Here is a 23,018-nt window from a genome sequence, read left to right as displayed (position 1 = left end):
AGGACCAACAGCAGGAGAGATGAACTGGACCTGAGATATGACTAAAAACCAAGTGTATGTGGGAAATCTGAACCGGAGGAAGCTAGGCAGGGTTGGAGGTTTAGGATGGAGGAACTACTGCCCAGCATTGTGCTCTAGGTTAAGTAAATAAATCCTAGCTCTGCGTGGTCATTTGGGTATACATATGGCTTAGGAATAACCACTGTTTAACTAAAAAATCAATATTAAATATTAATAATCAACAATACAGTTGTGACATGACCACCTATAATGCAGGCACCCTGGAAGAAAGGTGGGCAGATCTCTTTGATGTTCCTGAACAGCCTAGTCTATATAGTAAGTTCCGGGCCAACCAGGAACTTATAATGAGACTTGTCTTTAAGTAATAAAGCAACAGAAGCGGAAAGAAGGTTTTTATTTAGTGTGACTAAACTGGAATAGTGATGAAGGTATAAGCTAAGTAATCCATCCTCGGTACCTGACAGAAGGCAAAAGGTGTTCACAGCTAAGTCACCTCAGTCCCTCTCCCACAAGGCATTCAGATAAGGTTTAAATAGCTCTACAGTAGGGACATTCACCTTTCTAGGACTCAATCTTTTCTGAGAATGAGATTCCTGGTTAAATTCAAATTTCATAGGCTCCACTTTTTCACTAGCTGTAAGCCAAAGAGAGAGAGAGGGTGACAGGGTGGGGACTGAGAGCTTTAAAGTCTCAGTGGGAACTGCCAAGTAGGGCCCTGCAGGGTGCTGTCAGTGACAGCTACAGTATAATTGCCAAGAATAAGAACAGAGTGGAAGACCTGGAGGGGCTGACCCACCGCAGCTGAGTGAATATTAGAGAGGAGAGTATAAGTCAACTTGTTCAGGTACACCCTGTGCATTGATCCCCAGGCCATTACACCCAAAGCTCCCTCCCTAACCTTTCCTCCACACTCCACAGTTTTTGTAAATGCCTGACTGCTCTAGTCTTAGAGTGACTTATGGTTAAGTCTCAGGACTTTTTAACAACCTCAGTGGCAGCTGGAATTACCACCAAACTCAGGGTTCTTAACTGAGGGTTTTACAGACATTAGAGTAGAATGTCATCCCTTAGAGACAAGTCACCCTGCAAATTTCTTTTTCTGCCTTACACAAGGTATAAACTACAGCTTCATACACCTGACCCGTTTCTCAGCTCTTTATGCTGCCTACTTACCACATTTAAGATAAACTCAGTCGGGATCAGAGGTTAAGGGCACTGGCTGCTCTTCCAGAGGTCATGAGTTCAATTCCCAGCAACCACATGGTGGCTCACAGCCATCTATAATGAGATCTGGTGCCCTCTTCTGGCATGTAGGTGTACATGCAGACAGAACATCGTAAGAATAATAAATCTTAAAAAAAAAAAAAAAAAAAGATAAACTCAGTCTTGTTCGTTTGGCCAAGCTGTCAGCCACTTTTTAAAGACATGTATTGTCATTTTTTTTCTTCATCATTCTTTGTACTCCTCTCTCATTTGGTGTTATCATTTGGGAAGATCTAGTAAATGCCACCCTGCTAGAGGAAATATGTCACTGGGAGATAGGCTTTGAGAGTTTAAATCCTCACACCACTTCCGGGTACCACTGTCTGCTTCCTGCTCCATGAAGATGTGAGCTTTGAACTTCCTGCTTTAGCTGCCATCTCCGATACTTCTTGTCATGCCTCTTTGATCATGATCCCATATCCTTCTGCAACCATAAGCCAAATTAAACTCTGATAAGTTTCCTTAGACACTTTCATCACTGCATTAGAAAAGGCACTAATACACATCCATAAAGTTTTACACCTGGATGAGTTATTTCATGCAAGTTAAAAAAAAAGTATGAAATCTAAGTGGACTACCATATAGCTTAAATTCATAGGGCTTTTATCCGTATTAGTTTGTAGGTACAAACAAAATAAAGATACACAAAAGGCTTGAACAGATCGTTGACACTTGTCAGATTTTTTTTCTCCAGAATAATAATCTTCTGTACTGAATTTAAGTGTGCTGGCTAGAGATCTTACCAAATACTTTATAGTCATAGATTCCCTTCAGTTTGAGTTGTTTATGTCCTCAAAGACAACTGTGAGATGCCAAGGATTTAACACATTGATTATATTAATAGGATTACTCTCCAGTATGTGTTCTTTTATGTTTTTGGAGGTAACTGTGACGTGCAAAGGTTTTACCGCATTGATTACATTCATACGGTTTCTCTCCGGTATGTTTTCTCTTATGTTTTTCAAGATAACTGATGTGCAAAGGCTTTATCACAGTTCTTACATTTGTACATTCTCTCCAGTATGTGTTCTTTTATGTCTTTGGAGATGAGTCTGTTGTGAAAAGACTTTATCACATTGATTACATTTGTAGGGTTTCTCTCCAGTATGTGTTCTTTTATGTATTTGGAGATGACTCTGTTGTGAAAGACTTTACAACACTGATTACATTTGTATGGTTTCTCTCCAGTATGATTTTTTTCATGATTTGAAAGACTACTGTGACATGCAAAGGCTTTACTACATTGATTGCATTCATAGTGTTTCTCTCCAGTAGGAATTCTTTCATGCCTTTGAAGATGATTGTGATGTGCAAAGGCTTTCTCACATTGAGTATAATCGTATGGTTTTTCTCCAGTATGACATCTTTCATGCCTGTGAAGATAACTGGCATATATAAACACTTTACCACATTAATTACACCGATGAATCTTTTCAGGTGTATAATTTAATTTTAATATTTTGGTCTAATACACTGTAAAGAGGAATCAGATCTTAAGGTTTTATCACATTCTTTACAGTCATAGTGTACCTTCTCATTATGGTGTGTGTGTGTGTGCGTGTGTGCGTGTGTGCGTGTGTGTGTGTGTGTGTGTGTGTGTGTGTGTGTGTGTGTGTATGTGTTTGAAGATACCTGTGAAGGTTAGTTCATGGTTCACATTTATAACATCCTTTTTCCATGTGAGGTTTTTTATATATTTGAAGAGAACTGGAAGAACTCAGAGCTCTACCACAGTGATTGCACTCATAACATTTTCCTATAATGTGATACATACTACATTTGCAGAGCGAACCAGGACAAAGAGAAGAATTTCCATATTCTTTCTAGTCACAGGATTTTTCTGCAGTGTGAGTTTGCTAACTTATTCTCAATGAAGTTGGAAACACAATTAATTGTAAACGTGTATCACATTCACAAAGTCTACTCAGCGTGCCACATATCTTCTAATTGTTCTGGGAGAGACAGAGGTACATGCTTCTTTCCATAGCCCTTATGCTCACATGGCTTGTAACTCATATGACATACGATATATGTACTAACGCAAGAATAACAAATTGAATTTATTTTGCCCATCATAGAGATGTGATATGAGGATTAAGGTTTCTCTACAGCAACTTTCTTACTCTTATAAACTGCCTCTCTCACTAAATTTTGGTAAGTCACCACAAGTATATGAGTAGCACAAGTTTTACTATAAACTGTTTGCTTACTAGAAGGTTTTGGACACATACTTATATCATTTAATCCGTGGGCACATCTTTTGTGATACCAGAGTGGCATCAACACAAATGGATTGGCAGTTCTACAGCCTAGCTGTCATGGGGAGATGATTAAAACAGTGACAGCCACTAAGGCATTGCTCCCTTGTCTTGCTTCTTAGAGGGATACCTTCAAACATGGATGAGCTACCTGACATTGACATACATGATGAATTTACTAATCATCAATATGCTTAAACCTGTACTTACTTACCATGCTTTTTTCCCTTAAAATGTCCAGGGAACCATTTCCTAGGACCCAGCTCAACCTGTCTCAGAGGTGGCAGCTATTAGGGACTACCAGAGGAGGCAGCCATCAGGACTACCAGCAGCAGTGAAGTCTGGCCTGTGTCCTCTGAGCACCATTTCCAAGACACCAGCTCTACGTGCAGTGTCAGGGGCAGCAGCCACCAGGGTCTATAAGAGGCAGTAGCCATCAGAGATTACCAGGGGAAGCAGCCATCCGGGATTACCAGAGGTGGCAGCCATCAAGGACTACCACGCCTGCCAAGAACTACTGCAAGCCTGCCAACATGAGAGACAACCAGCTGGCTAAAGGCCAGCATAAGAAGACAAGCACCAAACCCCAGGTCAATATGGCACCACCAGAACCCATCTATCCTACTACAGCAAGGCATTAATATCCTAACACAACTGAAGCTCAAGGAAATGACCTTAAAGCTAATCTTATGAAGATGACAGAGGCCTTTGAAGAGGAAATGAATAAATCCCTTAATGAAATCAGGTCTTGTCCCTGATTTCAGTGGGATTGTTTTAAGTTTCTCTCTGTTCAGTTTGATGTTGGCTATAGGCTTGCTGTATATCTCCTTTACTATGTTTAGATATGTGTCTTGTATCCCTGATCTCTCCAAGACTTTAAACATGAATGGATGTTGGATTTTGTCAAATGCTTTTTCAGTGTCTAGGGAGATTATCATGTGTTTTTTTTTCTTTCAGTTTGTTAATATGGTGGATCACATTGATGGATTTCCGTATATTGAACCACCCCTGCATACCTGGGATGAAGCCTACTCGGTCATAGTGGATGATATCTTTGATGTGTTCTTGTATTCAGTTTGTAAGTATTTTGTTGAGTATTTTTGCATCAATGTTCATAAGGAAGATTGGACTGAAATTCTCTTTCTTTGTGGGGAATACCCTAGAACTCATTGGTACAGGAGACAACTTTCTGAACAGAACATCAACAGCACAGGCTCTAAGAGCAACAATTAATAAATGGGACCTCATGAAACTGAAAAGCTTCTGTAAAGCAAAGGACACCGTCATCAAAACAAAACGACTGCCTACAGATTGGGAAAGAATCTTCACCAACCCTTTTTCTGACAGAGGGCTAATATCCAGTATATATAAAGAACTAAAGAAGCTGAAAAACAGCAAACCAAGTAATCCAATTAAAAAATGGGGAACAGAACTAAACAGAGAATTCTCTGTAGAGAAATATCGAATGGCAGAGAAACACTTAAAGAAATGCTCAACATCATTAGCCATTAGGGAAATGCAAATCAAAACAACCCTGAGATTTCACCTTATACTCATCAGAATGGCCAAGATGAAAAACTCAAGTGACAACACATGCTGGAGAGGTTGTGGAGAAAGGGGAACCCCTCTCCACTGCTGGTGGGAATGTAAACTTGTACAACCACTTTGGAAATCAATCTGGCACTTTCTCAGACAACTAGGAATAGCACTTTCTCAAGATCCAGCCATACCACTCCTAGGCATATATCCAAAAGAGGCTCAAGTACACAATAAGGACATTTGCTCAACCATGTTTGTAGCAACTTTATTTGTAATAGCCAGAAGCTGGAAAGAGCCCAGATGCCCCTCAACTGAAGAATGGATGCAGAAATTGTGGTACATCTACACAATGGAATATTACTCTGCAATGAAAAATAATGAAACCATGAAATTTGCAGGTAAATGGTGGGACCTGGAAAGGATCATCCTGAGTGAACTGTCCCAGAAGCAGAAAGACACACAAAGGGTATATACTCACTCATATAGACATATAACATAGGATAAACCTACTAAAATCTGTACATCTAAAGAAACTAATCAAGAGAGAGGACCCTGACTAAAACGCTCAATCCCCACCCTGAAAGGCAAAGAGGATGGACATCAGAAGCAGAAGAAAACAGGAAATAACCTAGGAACCTGCCACAGAGGGCCTCTGAAAGGCTCTGCCTTGCAGACTATCAAAGCAGATGCTGAGACTTATGGTTAACTTTTGGGCAGAGTGCATGGAATCTTATGTAAGAAGTGGGAAATAGTAAGATCTGGAGAGGACAGGAACCCCACAAGGAGAGCAACAGAACCAGAAAATTTGAACACAGGGGTCTTCCCAGAGACTCATACTCCAACCAAGTACCAGGCATGGAGATAACCTAGAACCCCTGCACAGATATAGCCCATGGCAGTTTAGTGTCCAAGTGGGTTACATAGTAATGGGAAGAGGGACTGCCTCTGACATAATCTGATTGGCCTGCTCTTTGATCACCTCCCTCTGAGGGGGGAGCCGCCTTACCAGGCCACAGAAAATGACAATGCAGCCACTCCTGATGTGATCTGATAGACTAAGATCAGAAGGAAGGAGAGGAAGACCTTCCCTATTGGGAAGGGGCATGCGTGAAGAAGGGGGAGAGAGGGTGGGACTTTAAGGGGAGGAGGGAGGGAATTATGGGGGGATACAAAGTGAATAAAGTGTAATTAATAAAATAAAATAAAATAAATACAGGCAAATACAATTAAGCAAGAGAAGAAAATAAATAAAACTATCCAAGACCTGAAAATGGAAATAGAGGCAATAAAGAAAACACAATCTGAAGCAATCCTGGAAGTGGAAAACTCCAGAAAGAAAACAGCAACTATAGACCCAAGTATCACCATGAGACTACAAGAGATGGAAAAAAGAACCCAGGCATAGAAGATATGATTTTTAAAAATTGATACATGGGTCAAAGAAAATGCTAAATCTAAAAAGTTTCTAATAAAGAACATTCACAAAATTTGGAAGACCATGAAAAGACAAAACCTACGAATAATAGAAATAAATGAAGGAAAAAAATCCCCAGCTCAAAAGCCCCGAAAATATCTTCAACAAAATCAGAGAAGAATATTTCTCTAACCTAAAGAAAGAGATGCAAAAAAACCCCTATAGAACATCAAATATATTGGACCAAAAAATAAATCCTCCCATCATATAATAACCAAAATGATAAATGTACAGAATAAGGAAAAAATATTGAAAGCCACAAAGGATAAGGGCCAACCAACAGACCTAACAGAATTACACCAGACTTCTCAATAGGAACCCTAAAAGCCAGAACACCCTGGATAGATATCTTCCAGACCCTAAGAGGCCACAAATGCCAGCCCAGATGACTATACCCAGCAAAAATTTCTATCACCATAAATGGAGAAAACAAGATATTCCATGACAAAAGCAAATTTAATATCTTTTCAGTCTTACAGAGGATACTTGAAGGAATATTCCAACACAAGAAGGGTAACTAAACCCAAGAAAATACAGGAAATAAATAATTTTACACTGGCAAAAACAAAAGAGAGGACACACATGCACTCACTCTACCACCACCAATATCAATTACAAGAATCAACCATCATGGTCATTAATATCTCTTAACATCAATGAACTCAATTCCCCAATCAAAACAGACATGTTAACAGAGTAGATGCAAAAACAGGATCCATCAATCTGCTGCATATAAGAAATACATCCATGAAACAAAGATAGATACTAACTCAGATTGAACGGCTGGAAGAAAGTGTATCAAGCAAACGGACCCAAGAAACAAGCAGGAGTAGCTATTCTAATATCCAATTAAATAGGCTTTGAAGCAAAATTAATCAAAAGAGATGAGGAAGGACACTTCATATTCATCAAAGGAAAATTCCACTAAGATGACATTTCAATTATGAACATCTAAGCCCCAAATGCAAGGACATTTGTAAAAGAAACAGTAGTAAAGCTTAAATCACACATTAAACCCCACACATTAATAGTGAGAGACTTCAGTACCCCACTTTCACCAATGGACAGGTCAATAAGACAGAACTGAAAAAAAAGAAATAATGACACTAACTGATGTTATGATTCAAATGGACCTAACAGATATCTACAGAATATTTCACCTCAAACACAAAAGAATATACCTTCTTTTCAGCACCACACAAAACTTTCTCAAAAATTGGCCATGAAGTTGGTGACAAAGTAAGCCTCAACAGATACAAGAAATTTTGAACTAACTCCTAGTATCCTATCAGACCACCATGGATTAAAGCTGGAACTCAACAACAGAAACAATAGAAAGCCTCCAAACTCATGGAAACTGAACAACTCTGTACACTATGGCCAATGGGTCAGGGAAGAAATAATGAAAGAAATTAAAGACTTCCTAGAACTCAATGAAAATGAAGGCAGAATAAACCCAAACTTATGGCAAACAATGAAAGCAGTGCTAGGAAGAAAGTTCATAGCACTAAGTGCCTTCATAAAGGAATTGGAAAGATCTCATACTAGCAACTTAACAGCACATCTGAAAGCTCTAGAACAAAAAGAAGCAAATACACCAAAAAGGAGTAGAAGGCAGGAAATAATCAAATTCAGGGCTGAAAGCAGTAACTTAGAAACAAAGAGAACAATATAAAGAATCAACAAAACTAAAAGCTGGTTCTTTGAGAGAAATCAACAAGATAGACAAATGCTTAGCTAAACTAACTAAAAGGCAGAGATAATATCCAAATTAACAAAATCAGAAATGAAAGGAGGACATAACAGCCACTGAGGAAATCCAAGAAATCATTAGGTCTCACTTCAAAAACCTATACTCCACAAAACTGAAAATTCTACATGAAATGGACAATTTTTTTGATGGATTCCACTTGCCAAAGTTAAATCAAAACCAAGTTAACAATCTAAATAGTCCTAATACCTTTAAGAAAATAGAAACAGTCACAAAAGTCTCCCAACCAAAAAAGCCCAAGGCCAGGTGGTTTTACAGAATTCTACATGGACTTTCAAAGAAGAGCTAATATCAATACTCCTCAAACTATCCCACAAAATAGAAACTGAAGGAATGTTGCTAAACTATGAAGCTACAGTCACCCTGATACCTAAACCACACAAAGATTTAACCAAGAAAGAAAATTTCAGACCAATACCCCTCATGAACATTGATGCAAAAATAGTCAATAAAATACTTGCTGAAAATGGGACATAAAATGAATAAATAAATGACTTAATTAAAAAAATTCCAGAGCACATTAAAATTTCTTCAGAGGCACATTTGTATCAGCTTGCACATGAAACTTACCTCCCATGTATTCTAGAATTTTGATAATGTTCTTCAGTATTATGGTCTTCCCATTTGTAACCTAAAATATATTACCAGAAAATGTATAATCTATTATTGGAAATTATACAAAATTTAAGTTACTATCCTCAATGAACCTTAGAACTATGCTTGTGTTATTTATCATATTCTTTCTCTCTCACAATCAAAACTACACAAAAGCACCAATAACCAAGGAACACTTCTCTCCATATTTTAAAAAGTTAAAGAAAATGAACAGTCTTACCTATAGCAGTGAGGTTTCTGCAGTTCTCCAGCATCACATCTTTGTAGAGACTCTTCTGGGAAGGATCCAGCAAAGCCCACTCTTCCCAACTGAAGTTTACATGTACATCATCATAGGTCACTGCATCCTAAAGTGTCCCATACAGGTGTAAAACAGAAAGCATAATACCGACAACATTGTAAAATGTATACTTCTTTGACAATATATTAATATAATTCTGGTGCTCTCTACACTTATGCCATGATACAGAAGTTCTAATGTAATCGCCAAGTCATTTTAGAAGGAAACTGAAACAGAGGTTCATCCTATCATTTCTGGGCCCTTTGAATAGGATATAGCCTCGTAAGAGAAATGCCTACTAAAGGATACACAGAGACAAACAGATCAACAGTACTGAGTGCACATCAGAGAAACTGTATGAACAAATATCAAGTACGAACAAAGGATGGGCAAGCTGGCTGTATTGACTCATGCCTTTAATCCTAGCACTCAGGAGGCAGAGGCAGGTGAATGTCATTGAGTTAGAGGCCAGACTGAGCTATGAAATGAGTTCCGGGACAGCCTGTGGTACTTATTATGTCCCTGCCAACCCCGTAAAAAAAAGTTGGTAAAAGTCCTTGTGGAATGTATACAATTTACCCTTGTTCATTCAAATGCTGATTTTTCTACTATCTGGCTTCACATTGCATTGTGATGTTCTGTATTGCCAATAAAAACAACCAGCCAATGCTGAGCAATGGAGAGAATATGCTTGGACATCCTGGTTAGGAGGGGAGGAGAAGGAAGTAAGTGGGAGGATGGTTCAGAGAGGAGAGGACTGGGAAATATCAAGAGAAATGAATGGGACCTAAGATATGACTAAAAAGCAAGTAATAATGTGGGAAATCTGAATGGGAGGAAGCTATGTGGGCTTAGAGGTTTAGGATGGAGTAATTATTGCCCAGCATTGTGCTATAGGTTAATTATACAATTCCTAGTCTCTGTGTGATGATTTGGGTATACAGCTGGTTTAGGAATAACCACTATTATCCTAAAAGATAAATCAATATTAAATATCAATAATCATCACAAAAAACAACCAAGTAAAAATGATAGACAAAAACTCCAAAGGTCTAACTGAAGTTCTAAAGAATTATGCATCCACTCCAGTTTATATTCATCCCCCAAAAGCCTGAAGTGTCACAGTTTAAAGTATAAGATTAATAAAATCTTACTAAAAGAAAATGCATTTTTAAATAGTTAGAGATGGACAGATGAAAATGTAGCCAGTGTATATGTAGATCATAAAAAACATAGGGCAGGAAAGAGGGCTCAGAAATAAAGAACACTTTCTGGTCTTCTAGAGAAGATGGGTTCAATTGCCAGTACTTACACGGGGCTTGCAACTATCAATAACTCCAAGTTCAGAGGTTCTGAGGTCATCTTCTGACTACAGTGAACACCGGATACACAACATATGATGAACATCCATGCATACAGGCAAAGACCCATAATCATTCTTTAAAATATCAAAACATAGAAAAGGTGAGAAGAATGTCATGCAATTTCAATCCAATGACTAAGGAGACTCAGACAGTATGAATGTAATGAATACATGCCATCCTGGGAGATAGAATGATACCTTCTGCCAAAGTTCAAAATTCAAGATGTAGGTGAAGCCCAGCACACCAGCATATGCTTGCTAGCTTAAAAAAAAAAGTAAAGAAAAGACAATAAAAGAAAAAGAAAAACACCACACACTCCAGACCCACCAGCCAGTAATACAAAAATAAAAATGCCAGGCATGTTGGACCACGTGAGAGGCAGAATCAGGTGGATCAAGGCCAACCTGGGCTCAAAAGCTAGGTTCATGACAGCGAGAACTACACAGAGAAAACTTGTCTTCAAAAACAAAACCAAAAAGAACAAAATGTAAAAAATATATCAGACTGGCAAAATGGCTTAGCAATGATGTTTGTACTATAGCTGGTGTTATATAGCAACAGAGTCTGTAATGATGGTGAGGGCCTGGCAGCACAAGAAGGAAGATGGCTGATCAGTTAAAACTACAAGAAAGTAGACACAATGAACTGGACATGGCGGGGGGGGGGGCTATAGACACTCAAATCTCATCCCCAATGAGGAAACTTCCTCCAGAAAGGCTCCGCCTATTAAAGATTCCACATGCACCTCAAAGAAAGCCACCAATGAGAGACAAGTATTCAAGCACATAATTCTATCTGGGAGGTTTTTCATTCAATCTGCTACTTCTGACCCAGGTCACTATAGCTTTATGGTCATTCCAAGACAAAAACATTTTCAACTTCAAAGATTTTTGTTATTATAAAAAATGAAAATACCAACTTTTCAATTTTACCAATGAAGAAGACTCAGGAGCCACATGCTGGGGTGAAAACCTATTAATTCAGAGAGGCAGAGAAAGCACCCAGCTGACCTTTCTACTCAGCTCACATTTCAGAAGGAAAAGGCCAAAAGCCCAAAGCTAAAAGCTTGCAAGCTCAGCTGACAGTCCAGGAGGAAAAAGTCTGCTAGCTCACCCAACAGCCCAGGAGGAAAAAGCCAACAGCTAAAAGCCCAAGAGCTACAGAGCTAAAGCACTAAAAAGCCAAAACGCAAAAAGCTCCTTCTTCTCCATGTTGTCTTAAATACCCTTCTATCAAAATCCTTCCTTTCTGTAAATCCCTGCTCTGCCTCTTGACCTAGGGTTAACTTTATTAAATCCTGTGTAGAGAAAGCTCTAGGACTAAAGGTGTGTGCTAGGGCTGAACCACAACAAACAAAAGAAAGGTTTTTACAGTTCACAATCTCAGGGTTCACAATGGGATCAAATATCCTGCAACAGATCTTCATAGTCTATAACAGCCCCAACACCGTTCAAATGCCCAGTCTCTTTTGACACTTAAAGCAATCTCTTAACTATGGCATCTTGTAAAATCAGAAAACAAATTATATTTTTCCAACATACAATGGCACAGATACATATTCCCATTTAAAAAGAGGAAAGAGAACATAGTGACAGAAGATTGTGTAAGGCAAGTCTGAAAACCAGCAGGGCAAACAGCAAATCCTACAGCTCTGTCTCAGACACATGGGGCTTTGAAAGGGATACAGCTATTTAAGCCCTTTCAAAGCTTCTCATCTCTCTCACTCTCGCTTCCTCTCTGCCTCTCCCTCTTCTTCTACTTCCCACTGAAATCCTATGATCTCAACCTCCATAGTCTGCATTACTCTTAACAATTCCATCTTTCAGGTCCTACCAGAATAGCTGATTAAGCTCTGTGTACAGCTTTTGATGGTTTCTGCCATCTAAAGTACTGCTGTCTTCCACATTCCTCCAAAGACAACATTTGCAGGTTCTTTGCTGCAACAAAATCACTTGTTGGGTATGGTATTTTGTTCTAATTGCTTCTCTATTGCTGTGTGTGATTAAATCCTCTATCCAAAAGCAACTCAGGTAATGAATGGGTTTGACAATACTGCCAGATCACAATCCATCATTGTGGGAGCTTAGGATATAAATTCAAAGTAGAAACAAGCCAAAAGCCACGGGGGAAACATTGTTTCCTGGCCTTCTCTCTTCCTTGATCACTGTCTCAAGCTCAGCTAGCACTCTTATCCATCCCAAGCACTTGCTTAGGGATATTGCCATCTTCTGTAGAAAGCCTTCCCACATTAATCATCAGTCAACACAATGTCTCAAAGACACAGCAACCAGCCATTCCCACCTGGGCATGCCCTCAACTGATGCTCCTTGAGATGACTCTAAGCGATGTCATCTTGACAGCTGAAACTAACTGGCCACAGAGACAATAATATATATAAATGTTTTAAAAATTCAAGACCAATGTAGTAACCATATCAGTCACTTAAATACCAAACACCCATATGTTAGCAACAACTGGAAAACACATATATGCCAAGAAATAAAAACAATGGAGCCTCGATGATCAAAAACTAAAACCCTTTCTCCACAGAACGACCCCAAACAAATAAAATTCAAGGAACTCATAACATAATATAGTACATTTTTGAATACAACAATAGATGAAGGCCTATCATTTTCTAGAGAAACAATATAATTAAATGTATAATAAATAAAATCACAGAACACAAATGAGAACACTGACAAAATGAGACACAAAAACATACCAACAAATATAGCATAGTCCCTTAAACAAGAACTACAAGATTCTAATCAAAATTAGAATCAAAGAAATCGCTGGTTAACATTCACTCTGTGCATTCCAGTTAGTTCTCTCCTTTGCCAGTAATAGAAAGTAGGTTGAGAGAGGAGGGCTATTCCACCAAAATTAGAGAGATTTCTTGAAGCATTCTGATGTTTCAACATTGTAAAACATAGTTTTGACTACTAAAAATGTCTATTTCCTTATGACAAAGCAAAGGATTAGGGTTTTTAAAAAAGGGGTATGATTTGTATTGCAACTTGTTTTGCTCTAATTGTTTTATAAGTCATAAACACTATGAAAACAAGTTTTTCCACATTTTCATGTGTATGTTTGTGTGGAACAGAATGTCTGACAAGTGTATACAGGTGACTCACCAGAGCAGTAGGTGTCAGAGTCCCTGGATCTAGAGTAACAGGTGTAATGAGCCTCCCGATTTGGGTGTTGACATCTGAACTCAGATCACCTTCAAGAACAATACATGCTGAATAACTTGATCTACTCACATAATATTTTTTATCCAACAAACTAAAAGTCTTTCATAGATTAGCAACAACAAACTTAAATAAAGAAGTAAATAAATGGAGATACTTGGAAACATTTTATTAATATCATCATTAAAATGTTGGGCATGATCAATTTGCAGTATAAATTTAATACAATCCAATGAAAATTCTCAACAATTTATAACAAGAAAGCTGATTTAAAAGCTACATGCAAAGTAGAAAACAGAATGTTCAATACGATTATAAATAGTACACACATTGACATAGTGTGACTTCTATACTTACCACAGACTTACAACAATCAAGAATATGTTCAGTACTTGTGAAAGAATAAAGAGATAGAAAAAAAAAGCCAAGAAGAAGAGCACAAAAAAATATAGTCAAGTTTTAATCAAAAGACCTAAGGAGACTCAAACATAAAATATATGATCTTAACCAATATTACCCAACTACTAATAATTCTATGTCTATAGAATGAAATAGAGGTAGGCCACCTGCCTCATTCCCTTGGGTCCCTCGGGCAGACACCCACCAGCCAGAAGACCAGACAGGCTGCCCACCCTAGTCACAGTACTGTCTCCCTTCCTTGTTACCATTTCACAGCCCTTAACTTGCTGAACCAGAGTCCACACAAGTCTGCAGAACTCCTGTTCCCAACTTGGGTCAAGAGCCCCTGCTCAACTCCGGGCCACATATGTCAGAAGAGCAGAGAGAAAACAGAAAACAAGAGATAGAACACCCATCCAACAAAGACAAATCTAGGAATCAGCAGCTAAATTTATAACCTCCCCAAACTTAGATGCTTAAACAGCAGCATAAGAACACAGCCAACTACAGCCAGGGCAATATGTCACCACCAGATCCCAGATCCTGAATATTCTAACACAGCAGGAGTACATTAAAAACACCTTAAAACCAACTTTATGAAGATGATAAAGATCCTTAAAGAAGTGAATAAATCCCTTAAAGAAACAGGAAAAGATAAATAAACAAAAAAAAAAAAAAAATTGGAGGACATGAGTAAACCCCATAGCAAAAGCCAAGCAAAAACAAACAGTTGAATGAAAACAAATAAAGGTATTTGAGACAAGAAAATGGAAGTAAAAGCAAAAAAATAAATAAATAAATAAATAAAAATAAAAAAACAAAACAAGAACTGAGAGACTGAGAGAATTCTGGAAATGAACTATCTAGATAAGTGAACAAGAACAGATGCAGACATCACAAACAGCATACAATGAACAGAAGAAAGAATTTCAGGATTTGAAGATACTATGGAAGAAATAGATACATTCCTGACACAAGCATCCAGAAAAATCTGTGACACCATGAAAAGTCTAAACGTAAGAAAAACAGGATAAGAGGAAGGAATACTAGCTTAAAGACCAGAGAATATTTTCAACAAAATAATGGAAGAAGCTTTTCATAACCTAAAGAAGGAGATGCTTATAAACATACAAGAAGCACACAGATCACCAAATAGACTGAACGAGAAAAGAAATCCCTACCACTTAATAATTAAAACACTAAACATACATGACAAGAATATTAAAAGCTGCAAGGAAAAACACTAAGTAACATATAAAGATAGACCTATTAGAAGTACACCTGACTCCTCAATTGAGACTCTAAAAGTCTGAAGGGCTTGGACAGATGTGATGTAGACTCTAAAGAGATCACAGATGCTAGCCAAGACTGCTATACCCAGCAAAACTTTCAATCACCACAGATGGAGAAAACAAAATATTCCACAGTAAAGTCAAAGTTAAACAAAATCTATTTATAAATCTATCCCTACCAAAGGAACCAGAAGGAAAATTTCAGACCAAGGAGGTTAGTGATACCTGTGAAACTCAGGCAATAAATAATCTCACACCAGTAAAACTAAAATAAGGGAAGAACACACACATACATACCACAACCACCACCACACAACAACCACCAACACAACAGGAATTAACAACTATTGGTTATTAATATTCTCAATATAAATGGCCTCAGTTGCCTAATAAAAAGACTAACAGAATTGATGTTAAAACAGGATCCATCCTCTACTGCATACAAGAAACACACCTCAACATAAAAGATAGACATTACCTCAAAGTTAAAAATTGGAAAAAGATTTTCCAACCAAATGGATCCAAGAATCAAGCTGGTGTAGCCATTCTAATATCTTATAAAATAGACTTCAAACCAAAGTTAATTAAAAAAAAAAAAGACTTGGAAAAACATTTCATATTCGAAAAAGAAAAAAATACAGCAAGTTGACGTCTCAATTCTGAACATCCATGCCCCAAATGCAAGGGCACCCACATTTGTGAAAAAACAAACAAATAAACAAACAAAAACAACAACAACAAAAAACCCTAAAGCTTAATCCACACATCGAACCTCACACACTGAAAGTGGGAGACTTCAATATCCCCCTTTCAGATCATCTAGATAAAAGTTAAACAGAGAAACACTGGAGCTAGTAGGTGTTACAAACCAAATGGACCTAATAGACCACAGAAAATTTCACCCAAACACAGAGAATATACCTTCTTCTCAGCACCTCATGAAACTTTCTCCAAAACTGGCCACATACAAAGCCAGTCTCAGGAGATAAAAAGAAACTGAAATAGTGCCTCGTATCCCATCAGAACACCATGAATTAAAGTTTGATTTCAACAGCAACAGAAATAGCAAAAAGCCTACAAACTCATGAAAACTGAACAACTCTGTTCTTCATGACTGGGTATATGACTGAAATAAAGAAAGGAATTAAAACAATCCAAGATGGCAGCACCCAGCATGTATGGTATCTGGGTAGCAGGACCGAAATGACTGCAGAGCAAGTGAGTGGCATGCTGTGGACTACAAGAACTAGCATCTGGGTCCCAGAGGTGCCAGGAATGAGGGGTTCCAGCCTCTGGCCACCCAGCTATTCCTGCTGTCCTGGAGAACACACCCGGGTTCCAGAGGCATGTGCTTCCAGCCTCTGGCCACCTGACTCCAGTGATACTGGGAAATGGTCTCAGCGTCCAGTCCACAGCTCTACCCATTGCCCTGAGGAGACTGGCTAGACCTGAGGAGCATACAGGATCTCACTCCAAGATGGTGGCACCCACCACACACAGTGTTTGGGCAGCTTGAGCTCAGAGCAAGCAAGTGTGTGTGTGTGTGTGGGAGATTCTTCTGACTCTGGGAGTTCCCTTGGTGAGAGGAGAGCTCCTGGGTTCCTGAGGAGACCTGCTGGCCCTCAGGATCATACAGGCTAGACATCCTCACTCCAAACCCCTGGCTGTGGGTCAAACTGGGATATAGCCACCTGAAGAGAATGGTGGGTTGTTCCCTAAGATCCAACAGCCAGTCCACCATCTGGAGGCCAGCTGCTCCAAGAACACCAACCTTCTTGCCCAGGGCTCTTCCCACACCCTCAATAAATCCAGCTGGATACCAGGAACAACCAGCCAATGCCAGGGACAACCAAATGGTTAAAGACTAGTGTAAAATCACAATCAAGAAAAGCAAGGGCAATATGGGACTTCCTGAACCCAGATATCCCACTACAAGCAGTCCTGGATATCCTAACACAACTGAAACATAAGAAAATGACCTTAAGTTGATAGATGCCTATAAAGAGGAAATGAATAAGACCCTTAAAAAAATACAGGAAAACACAATCAAACAGATAGAGGCCTTTTAAGAGGAAATGAATAAATCATTTAAAGAAATACAGGAAAATACAAATAGGTGAAGAAAGTGAATAAAACAGTCCAAGACCTGAAAATGGAAATAAAAACAATAAAGAAAACACAAACCGAGGAAATCCTGGAGCTAGAAAACTTGGGGAAGAACATGAACTACAGTTAAACATCATCAACAAAATACAAAAGATGGAGGAAAGAATTTCAGGTATAGAAGACACAATGGAAGAAACTGATGCATTTGTCAAAGAAAATGTTAAATCTAAAAAATTCCTGACACAAAACACCCAAGAAATAAAAAATAAATAAAAGGACACAATTAAAAGAAGAAACCTCATATAAAAAGAATATAGGAATATAGGAAAGAGAAGACTTCCAGCTCCCAGGCCCAGAAAATATTTTCAACAAAATCGTAGAAGAAAATTGCCCCAATCTAAAGAAAGAGGTGCCTATAAGCAGAAAAGAGGCCTACACAACACCAAACAGATTAGACAGAAAAGAAAATCCTCCCACCACATAATAATCAAAATACTAAGTGTACAGAGCAAAGGGGAAAAATGTTTAAAGCTACAAAAGAAAAGGGGCAGGTCACATATAAAGGAAAACCTATCAGAATCATACCTGACTACTAAACAAAAACTCTAAATGCCAGAAAAGCCTGGACAGTTGTCTCACAGACTCTGAGAGACTACAGATGTCAGCCCAGACTACTATACCTAACAAAATTTTCAATCACCATAGATGGAGAAAAGAAGATATTCCATCACAAAAACAAATGTAAACAATATCTATGCACAAACCCAGCCCTACAGAAGACCCTAGAAGGAAAATTCCAACTGAATGAAGTTAACTACACCCAAGGGAACACAGGAAATAATAACTCCACTGCAACAAAACCAAAAGAAGAGCAATACACTACAACCACCAACACCAAAATAGCAGGAGCTAGCAATCATTGGTCATTAATATCTCTCAACATCAACAATGTAATTCCCCAATAAAAAGACTCCAGCTAACAGAATGGCTGTGTAAACAGGACCCATCATTATTCTTCATACAAAAAACAACAACAACAACAACAAAAAACACCTCAGCAACAATGACAGACATTACCTCAGAGTAAAGGACTGGAAAAAGGTTTTCCAAGCAAACTGACCCAAGAAGCAAGCTAGAGTCACCATTATAATATCTAATAATCTAATAAATCAACCAAATAGACTTTTAATCAAAAGATATGCGGAAGGACACTTCATACGCATCAAAGGAAAAATCCACCAAGATGATGTCTCAATTCTAAAGAGCTATGCCCCAAATACAAGGGTACCACATTTGTAAAAGAAATGTTGCTAAAGCATAATCACACATCGACCCCACACATTAGGAGTGGGAGACTTCAACACCACACTCTCACCAAAGGACAGAAACTAAACAGAGAAATAAACAGACGCTATGAATGAAACTGAGCTAACAGATGTCTACAGAACATTACACCCAAACACACAAAACCATTACACATTCTCAGAACCTCACAGAACTTTCTCCAAAATTGACCATATACTTGGTCACAAAGCAAGCCTCAACAAATACAAGAAAATTGAAACAATCTCGCGTATCTTATCATACCACCATGGATTAAAGCTAGATTTCAAGAACAACAGAAGCAAGAGAAAACCAACAAACTCACAGACAACTGAACAACTCTAATCAATGACCACTGGGTCACGGAAGAAATAAAGAAATTAAAGACTTTCTAGAACTCAATGAAAATGAAGGCACAACAAACACAAACTTATAGGACACAGTGAAGGCAGTACCGAGAGGAAAGTTCATAGCACTAAGTGCCGTCGTGAAGAAATTAGACAGTTCTCATACTAGCAATTTAAAAGCGCACCTAAAAGCCCCAGAAAAGAAAGAAAACAGAGAGAAGCAAAAGACACCCAAGAGGAGCAGACGGCAGGAAATAATCAAACTCAGGGCTGAAAGAAATAATTTAGAAACAAAGAGAACAACACAAAGAATCAATGAAACCAAGAGCTGGTTCTTTGAGAAAATCAACAAGATAGACAAACTAACTAAAAGGCGGAGAGACACTGTCCAAATTAACAAAATCAGAAATGAAATAGGGGCCATCACAACAGAGATCAAAATCCAAAGAATCATTAGGTCTTACTTTAAAAGCCTGTATTCCACAAAATTAAAAAATCTAAAGAAAAGGAACTACTTTCTTGATAGATTTAACACACTTAACATTAAAGCTAAGTGAAGGTCAGGTAAACAGTTTAAACAGTCCTATAAGCCCTAGGAAATAGAAGCAGGCATCAAAAGTTTGCCACGTAGATCAAAGGCCTCAACATAAAATCAGACACACTAAATCTATGAGAAGTGGGAAAGAGGCTTGAACTCATTGGTACTGGATACAACTTCCTGAACAGAACACCAACAGCTCAGGCTCTAAAATCAACAATTAATAAATGCAACCTCATAAAACTAAAAAGCTTCTGTAAGGCAAAAGACAATGTCAGCACAGCAAAATGGTAGCTTATAGGTTGGGAAAAGATCTTCACTAACTCTACCTCTGACAAAAGGCTAATACCCATAGTATATGAAGAACTCAGGAAATTAAACACTAACAAACCAAATAATCTAATTTAAAAATGGAGTAGAGAGAATTCTCAACAGAGGAATCTCAAATGGCCGAGAAGCACTTAAAGAAATGTTCAGTGTCATTAGTCATTAGGAAAATGCGAATTAAAATGACTTTGAGATTCCATCTTACACTCATCGGAATGGTTAAAATGGTTCCCTAGTAAGGGGGCTGTCTCTGACATGAACTCAGTGCAGGCTCTTTGATCACCTCCCCCTGGGGGGGTGCAACCTTGCCAGGCCACAGAGGAAGATGAGGCAGCCAGACCTGATGAGACCTGATAAGCTAGGATCAGATGGAAGGGAAGGAGGTCCTCCCCTATCAGGGGACTAGGGAAAGGGCATAGGGGGAGAAGAGGGAGGGTGAATGGGACTGGGAGGAGACAGAAGGGGGCTGCAGCAGGGATACAAAGTAAATAAATTGTAATAAATAAATTAAATTAAATTAAATAAAAAAACCCTCAAGGTATAGCACATGATGGCGAGGATGTGGAGAAAGGGGAATCCTTCTCTGTTGCTGGTGGAGTGCAAACTTGTACAATCACTTTGGAAAGCAATCTGGCGCTTTCTCAGAAAATTGAAAATAGTACTACCTCAAGACCCAGCTATACCTCTTCTGAGCATATACTCAAAGCATGCTCCACCATACTACAAGGACATCTGCTCAACTATGTTCATGGCAGCTTTATTAGCCAGAGCCTGTAAACAACCTAGATGTCCCTCAACCTAAAAATGAATAAAGAAAATATAATACATTTACACAATGGAATACTACTCAGCTATTAAAAACAAGGGTGTCATGAACTATGCAGGTAAATGGATGGAAGTAGAAAGGATTATCCTGAGCGAGGTAACGCAGACCCAGAAAGACACACATGGCATGTACTCACTTATAATCAGCTATTCGCCATATAACACAGGGTACCTACACTACAATTTACAGACCCAAAGAAGCTAGCTAACATGGGGTCCCAAGGGAGGCCCTCCTTGAATCTCACTCAAATGGAAAAATAGATAGACCGTGGAAGTGACAATAAAGAGGGAACTGGATAGGAGAAAGTATGAGGAAGAAAATGAGGTAGGGGGTGACGATGTGGGGGAAATGCCGGGGGCTGGGTTAGAGGGCTTGGAGAGGACGAGGAAACCAAAGGCGCAGGCATCACTGAGACAAGCTGGCGCCCTGTGGCAGGGTTGACCACAAGGAGGACCACTCCATTGCTAGTGGGAGTGCAAACTTGTACAACGACTTTGGAGATCAATCTGGCACTTTCTCAGAAAACTGGGAAAAGCCATACCTCAAGACCCAGCTCTACCACTCCTGGGCATACTGAAAGATGCTCCACCACACAACAAGGACAATTGCTCAACCATTTTCATAGCAGCTTTATTCTTAACGATCAGAACCTGGAAACAACCTAGATGTCCCTCAACCTAAGAAGAATTGATAAAGAAACTGTGGTATCTTTACACAATGGAATAGTACTCAGCCATTAAAAACAAGATCATGAAATTTGCAGGCAAATGGATGGAACTAGAAAAGATCATCCTGAGTGAGTAAACCAGAAGCAGAAAGACTCACATGGCATGTACTCACTTATAAGCAGATTTTAGCCATCTAGTACAGGATAGACACATTGCAATGCACAGACCCCAAGAAGATAAGTAACAATGAAGACCTGGGGGAGGATGCGTAAATATCACTCACGGGGGAAATAGACCAGACAGAGGTAGTTGTGGAAGAGGGGGAACAGGCAGAAGAAGAGGAAGTGCTGACAGAAACGAGGGTGGCTATCAGACCTGGAGAGTAGAGGCGGGAGGGCGGAGAGCCTGCCGAGAAAAGACAAATGGAGGCTTCGGGCATCCGGAATCCCTGTGGCAAGCTGCAGACTCAGTCAGCACAGGACTCTGGGAGGATGTGAGGGGAACTCTAACTAACACTCCTAGTAGCAGGGCCATGAAGACTGAAGAGGACACCCTCTAATGAGACAAGACTTCTGGGAGACAGAGGAGATCACCAGCCCACCCACAAATACCTCAATCCAAACTTACCCTGCCTACAAGACCTACAAGACCAGAGACAAAGATAGAACAGATAGAGCAGAGACCGAGGTACTATCCAGCCAAGGCCGGGCCCAGCCCATGGAAGGAAGCCAACCCCTATCACTAAACTGTGATACGCTTGCAGATAGACGCCTACCAGAGTTGTCCTCTGAGAAGCTCCACCCAGCAACTGTTCGAAACAGATACTGAGATTCACAGCCAAACATTGGACGATGCATAGGGAACCTACTGGAAAAGATGGGGGAAGGAGAAAAAGACCTAGAGGTGACAAGAGCTCCAAGAAGACCAACAGAGCCAATCACCCAGGGCCCAGAGGAACCTATGGAGTCTGAAGCACCAACCATGGACAATGCATCGTCTGGATTTAGGTCCTCTACTTATAAGTAGCCAGTGATTTAGGTCCTCTACTTATAAGGGCTTCATGTGAGCCCAGTAGTCAGGGGAGTAGGGGAATATCTCTGACATGGACTGTGTTGCCTGCTTTTTGATCACTTTGCCCTGAAGGGACTTCCCTACCAGGCCAAAGGGGAGGAAGACAAACTCAGTCCTCATGTGAATAGAAGAGCTGGGGTGTTTGGCTAGGGGACTCCCATATACCGAGGAATAGAGAAGGGGGAGGGAACACGGGACTGAAAGGAGAGGAGGGAAGAACCTATGACTGAGATGTAAACTGAAGTAATTAAAATTTAAAAAAATAAAATGATGTAACTACAGCTTCACTATTTTAAAGTTGAAACAGCTTTACAGCCTCATGTGCTCCAAGGACTAGCAATC

General features: G+C 39.2%; 1 protein-coding gene across 1 annotated transcript; it reads right to left on the bottom strand.

Annotated features, from left to right (window-relative positions):
- Positions 1 to 1,676: 1,676 nt before the first annotated feature.
- LOC110557631 (zinc finger protein 120-like) lies at positions 1,677 to 17,115 on the bottom strand. Its single transcript, XM_060383221.1, has 6 exons — positions 17,034 to 17,115; positions 13,723 to 13,811; positions 9,162 to 9,288; positions 8,897 to 8,957; positions 2,503 to 2,657; positions 1,677 to 1,762 (listed from the first exon to the last, which is right to left on the bottom strand). The coding sequence occupies exons 1-6, from the start codon at positions 17,113 to 17,115 to the stop codon at positions 1,677 to 1,679; spliced, it is 600 nt and encodes a 199-aa protein (XP_060239204.1).
- Between the last annotated feature and the right edge of the window lie 5,903 nt (positions 17,116 to 23,018).

The sequence above is a fragment of the Meriones unguiculatus genome, chromosome 4 (assembly GCF_030254825.1).
Source record: "Meriones unguiculatus strain TT.TT164.6M chromosome 4, Bangor_MerUng_6.1, whole genome shotgun sequence".
In the NCBI taxonomy this organism is placed as follows: domain Eukaryota; kingdom Metazoa; phylum Chordata; class Mammalia; order Rodentia; family Muridae; genus Meriones; species Meriones unguiculatus.
Note: the sequence above shows the minus strand (reverse complement) of the source record. Positions and strands in the feature narration are given on the sequence as shown.

Bases quoted from the DNA above. Each gene is read 5' to 3' on its own strand.
- LOC110557631 (XM_060383221.1), bottom strand. From the start codon at position 17,115: ATGTCTAGCCTGTATGATCCTGAGGGCCAGCAGGTCTCCTCAGGAACC. The intron at 8,958-9,161 runs GTAAGACTGTTC...AATATATTTTAG, and splicing joins CAGAAACCTCACTGCTATAG to GTTACAAATGGGAAGACCAT. The intron at 1,763-2,502 runs GTAGTCTTTCAA...TTTCTAATGCAG, and splicing joins TAAAGCCTTTGCATGTCACA to TGATGAAAGTGTCTAAGGAA.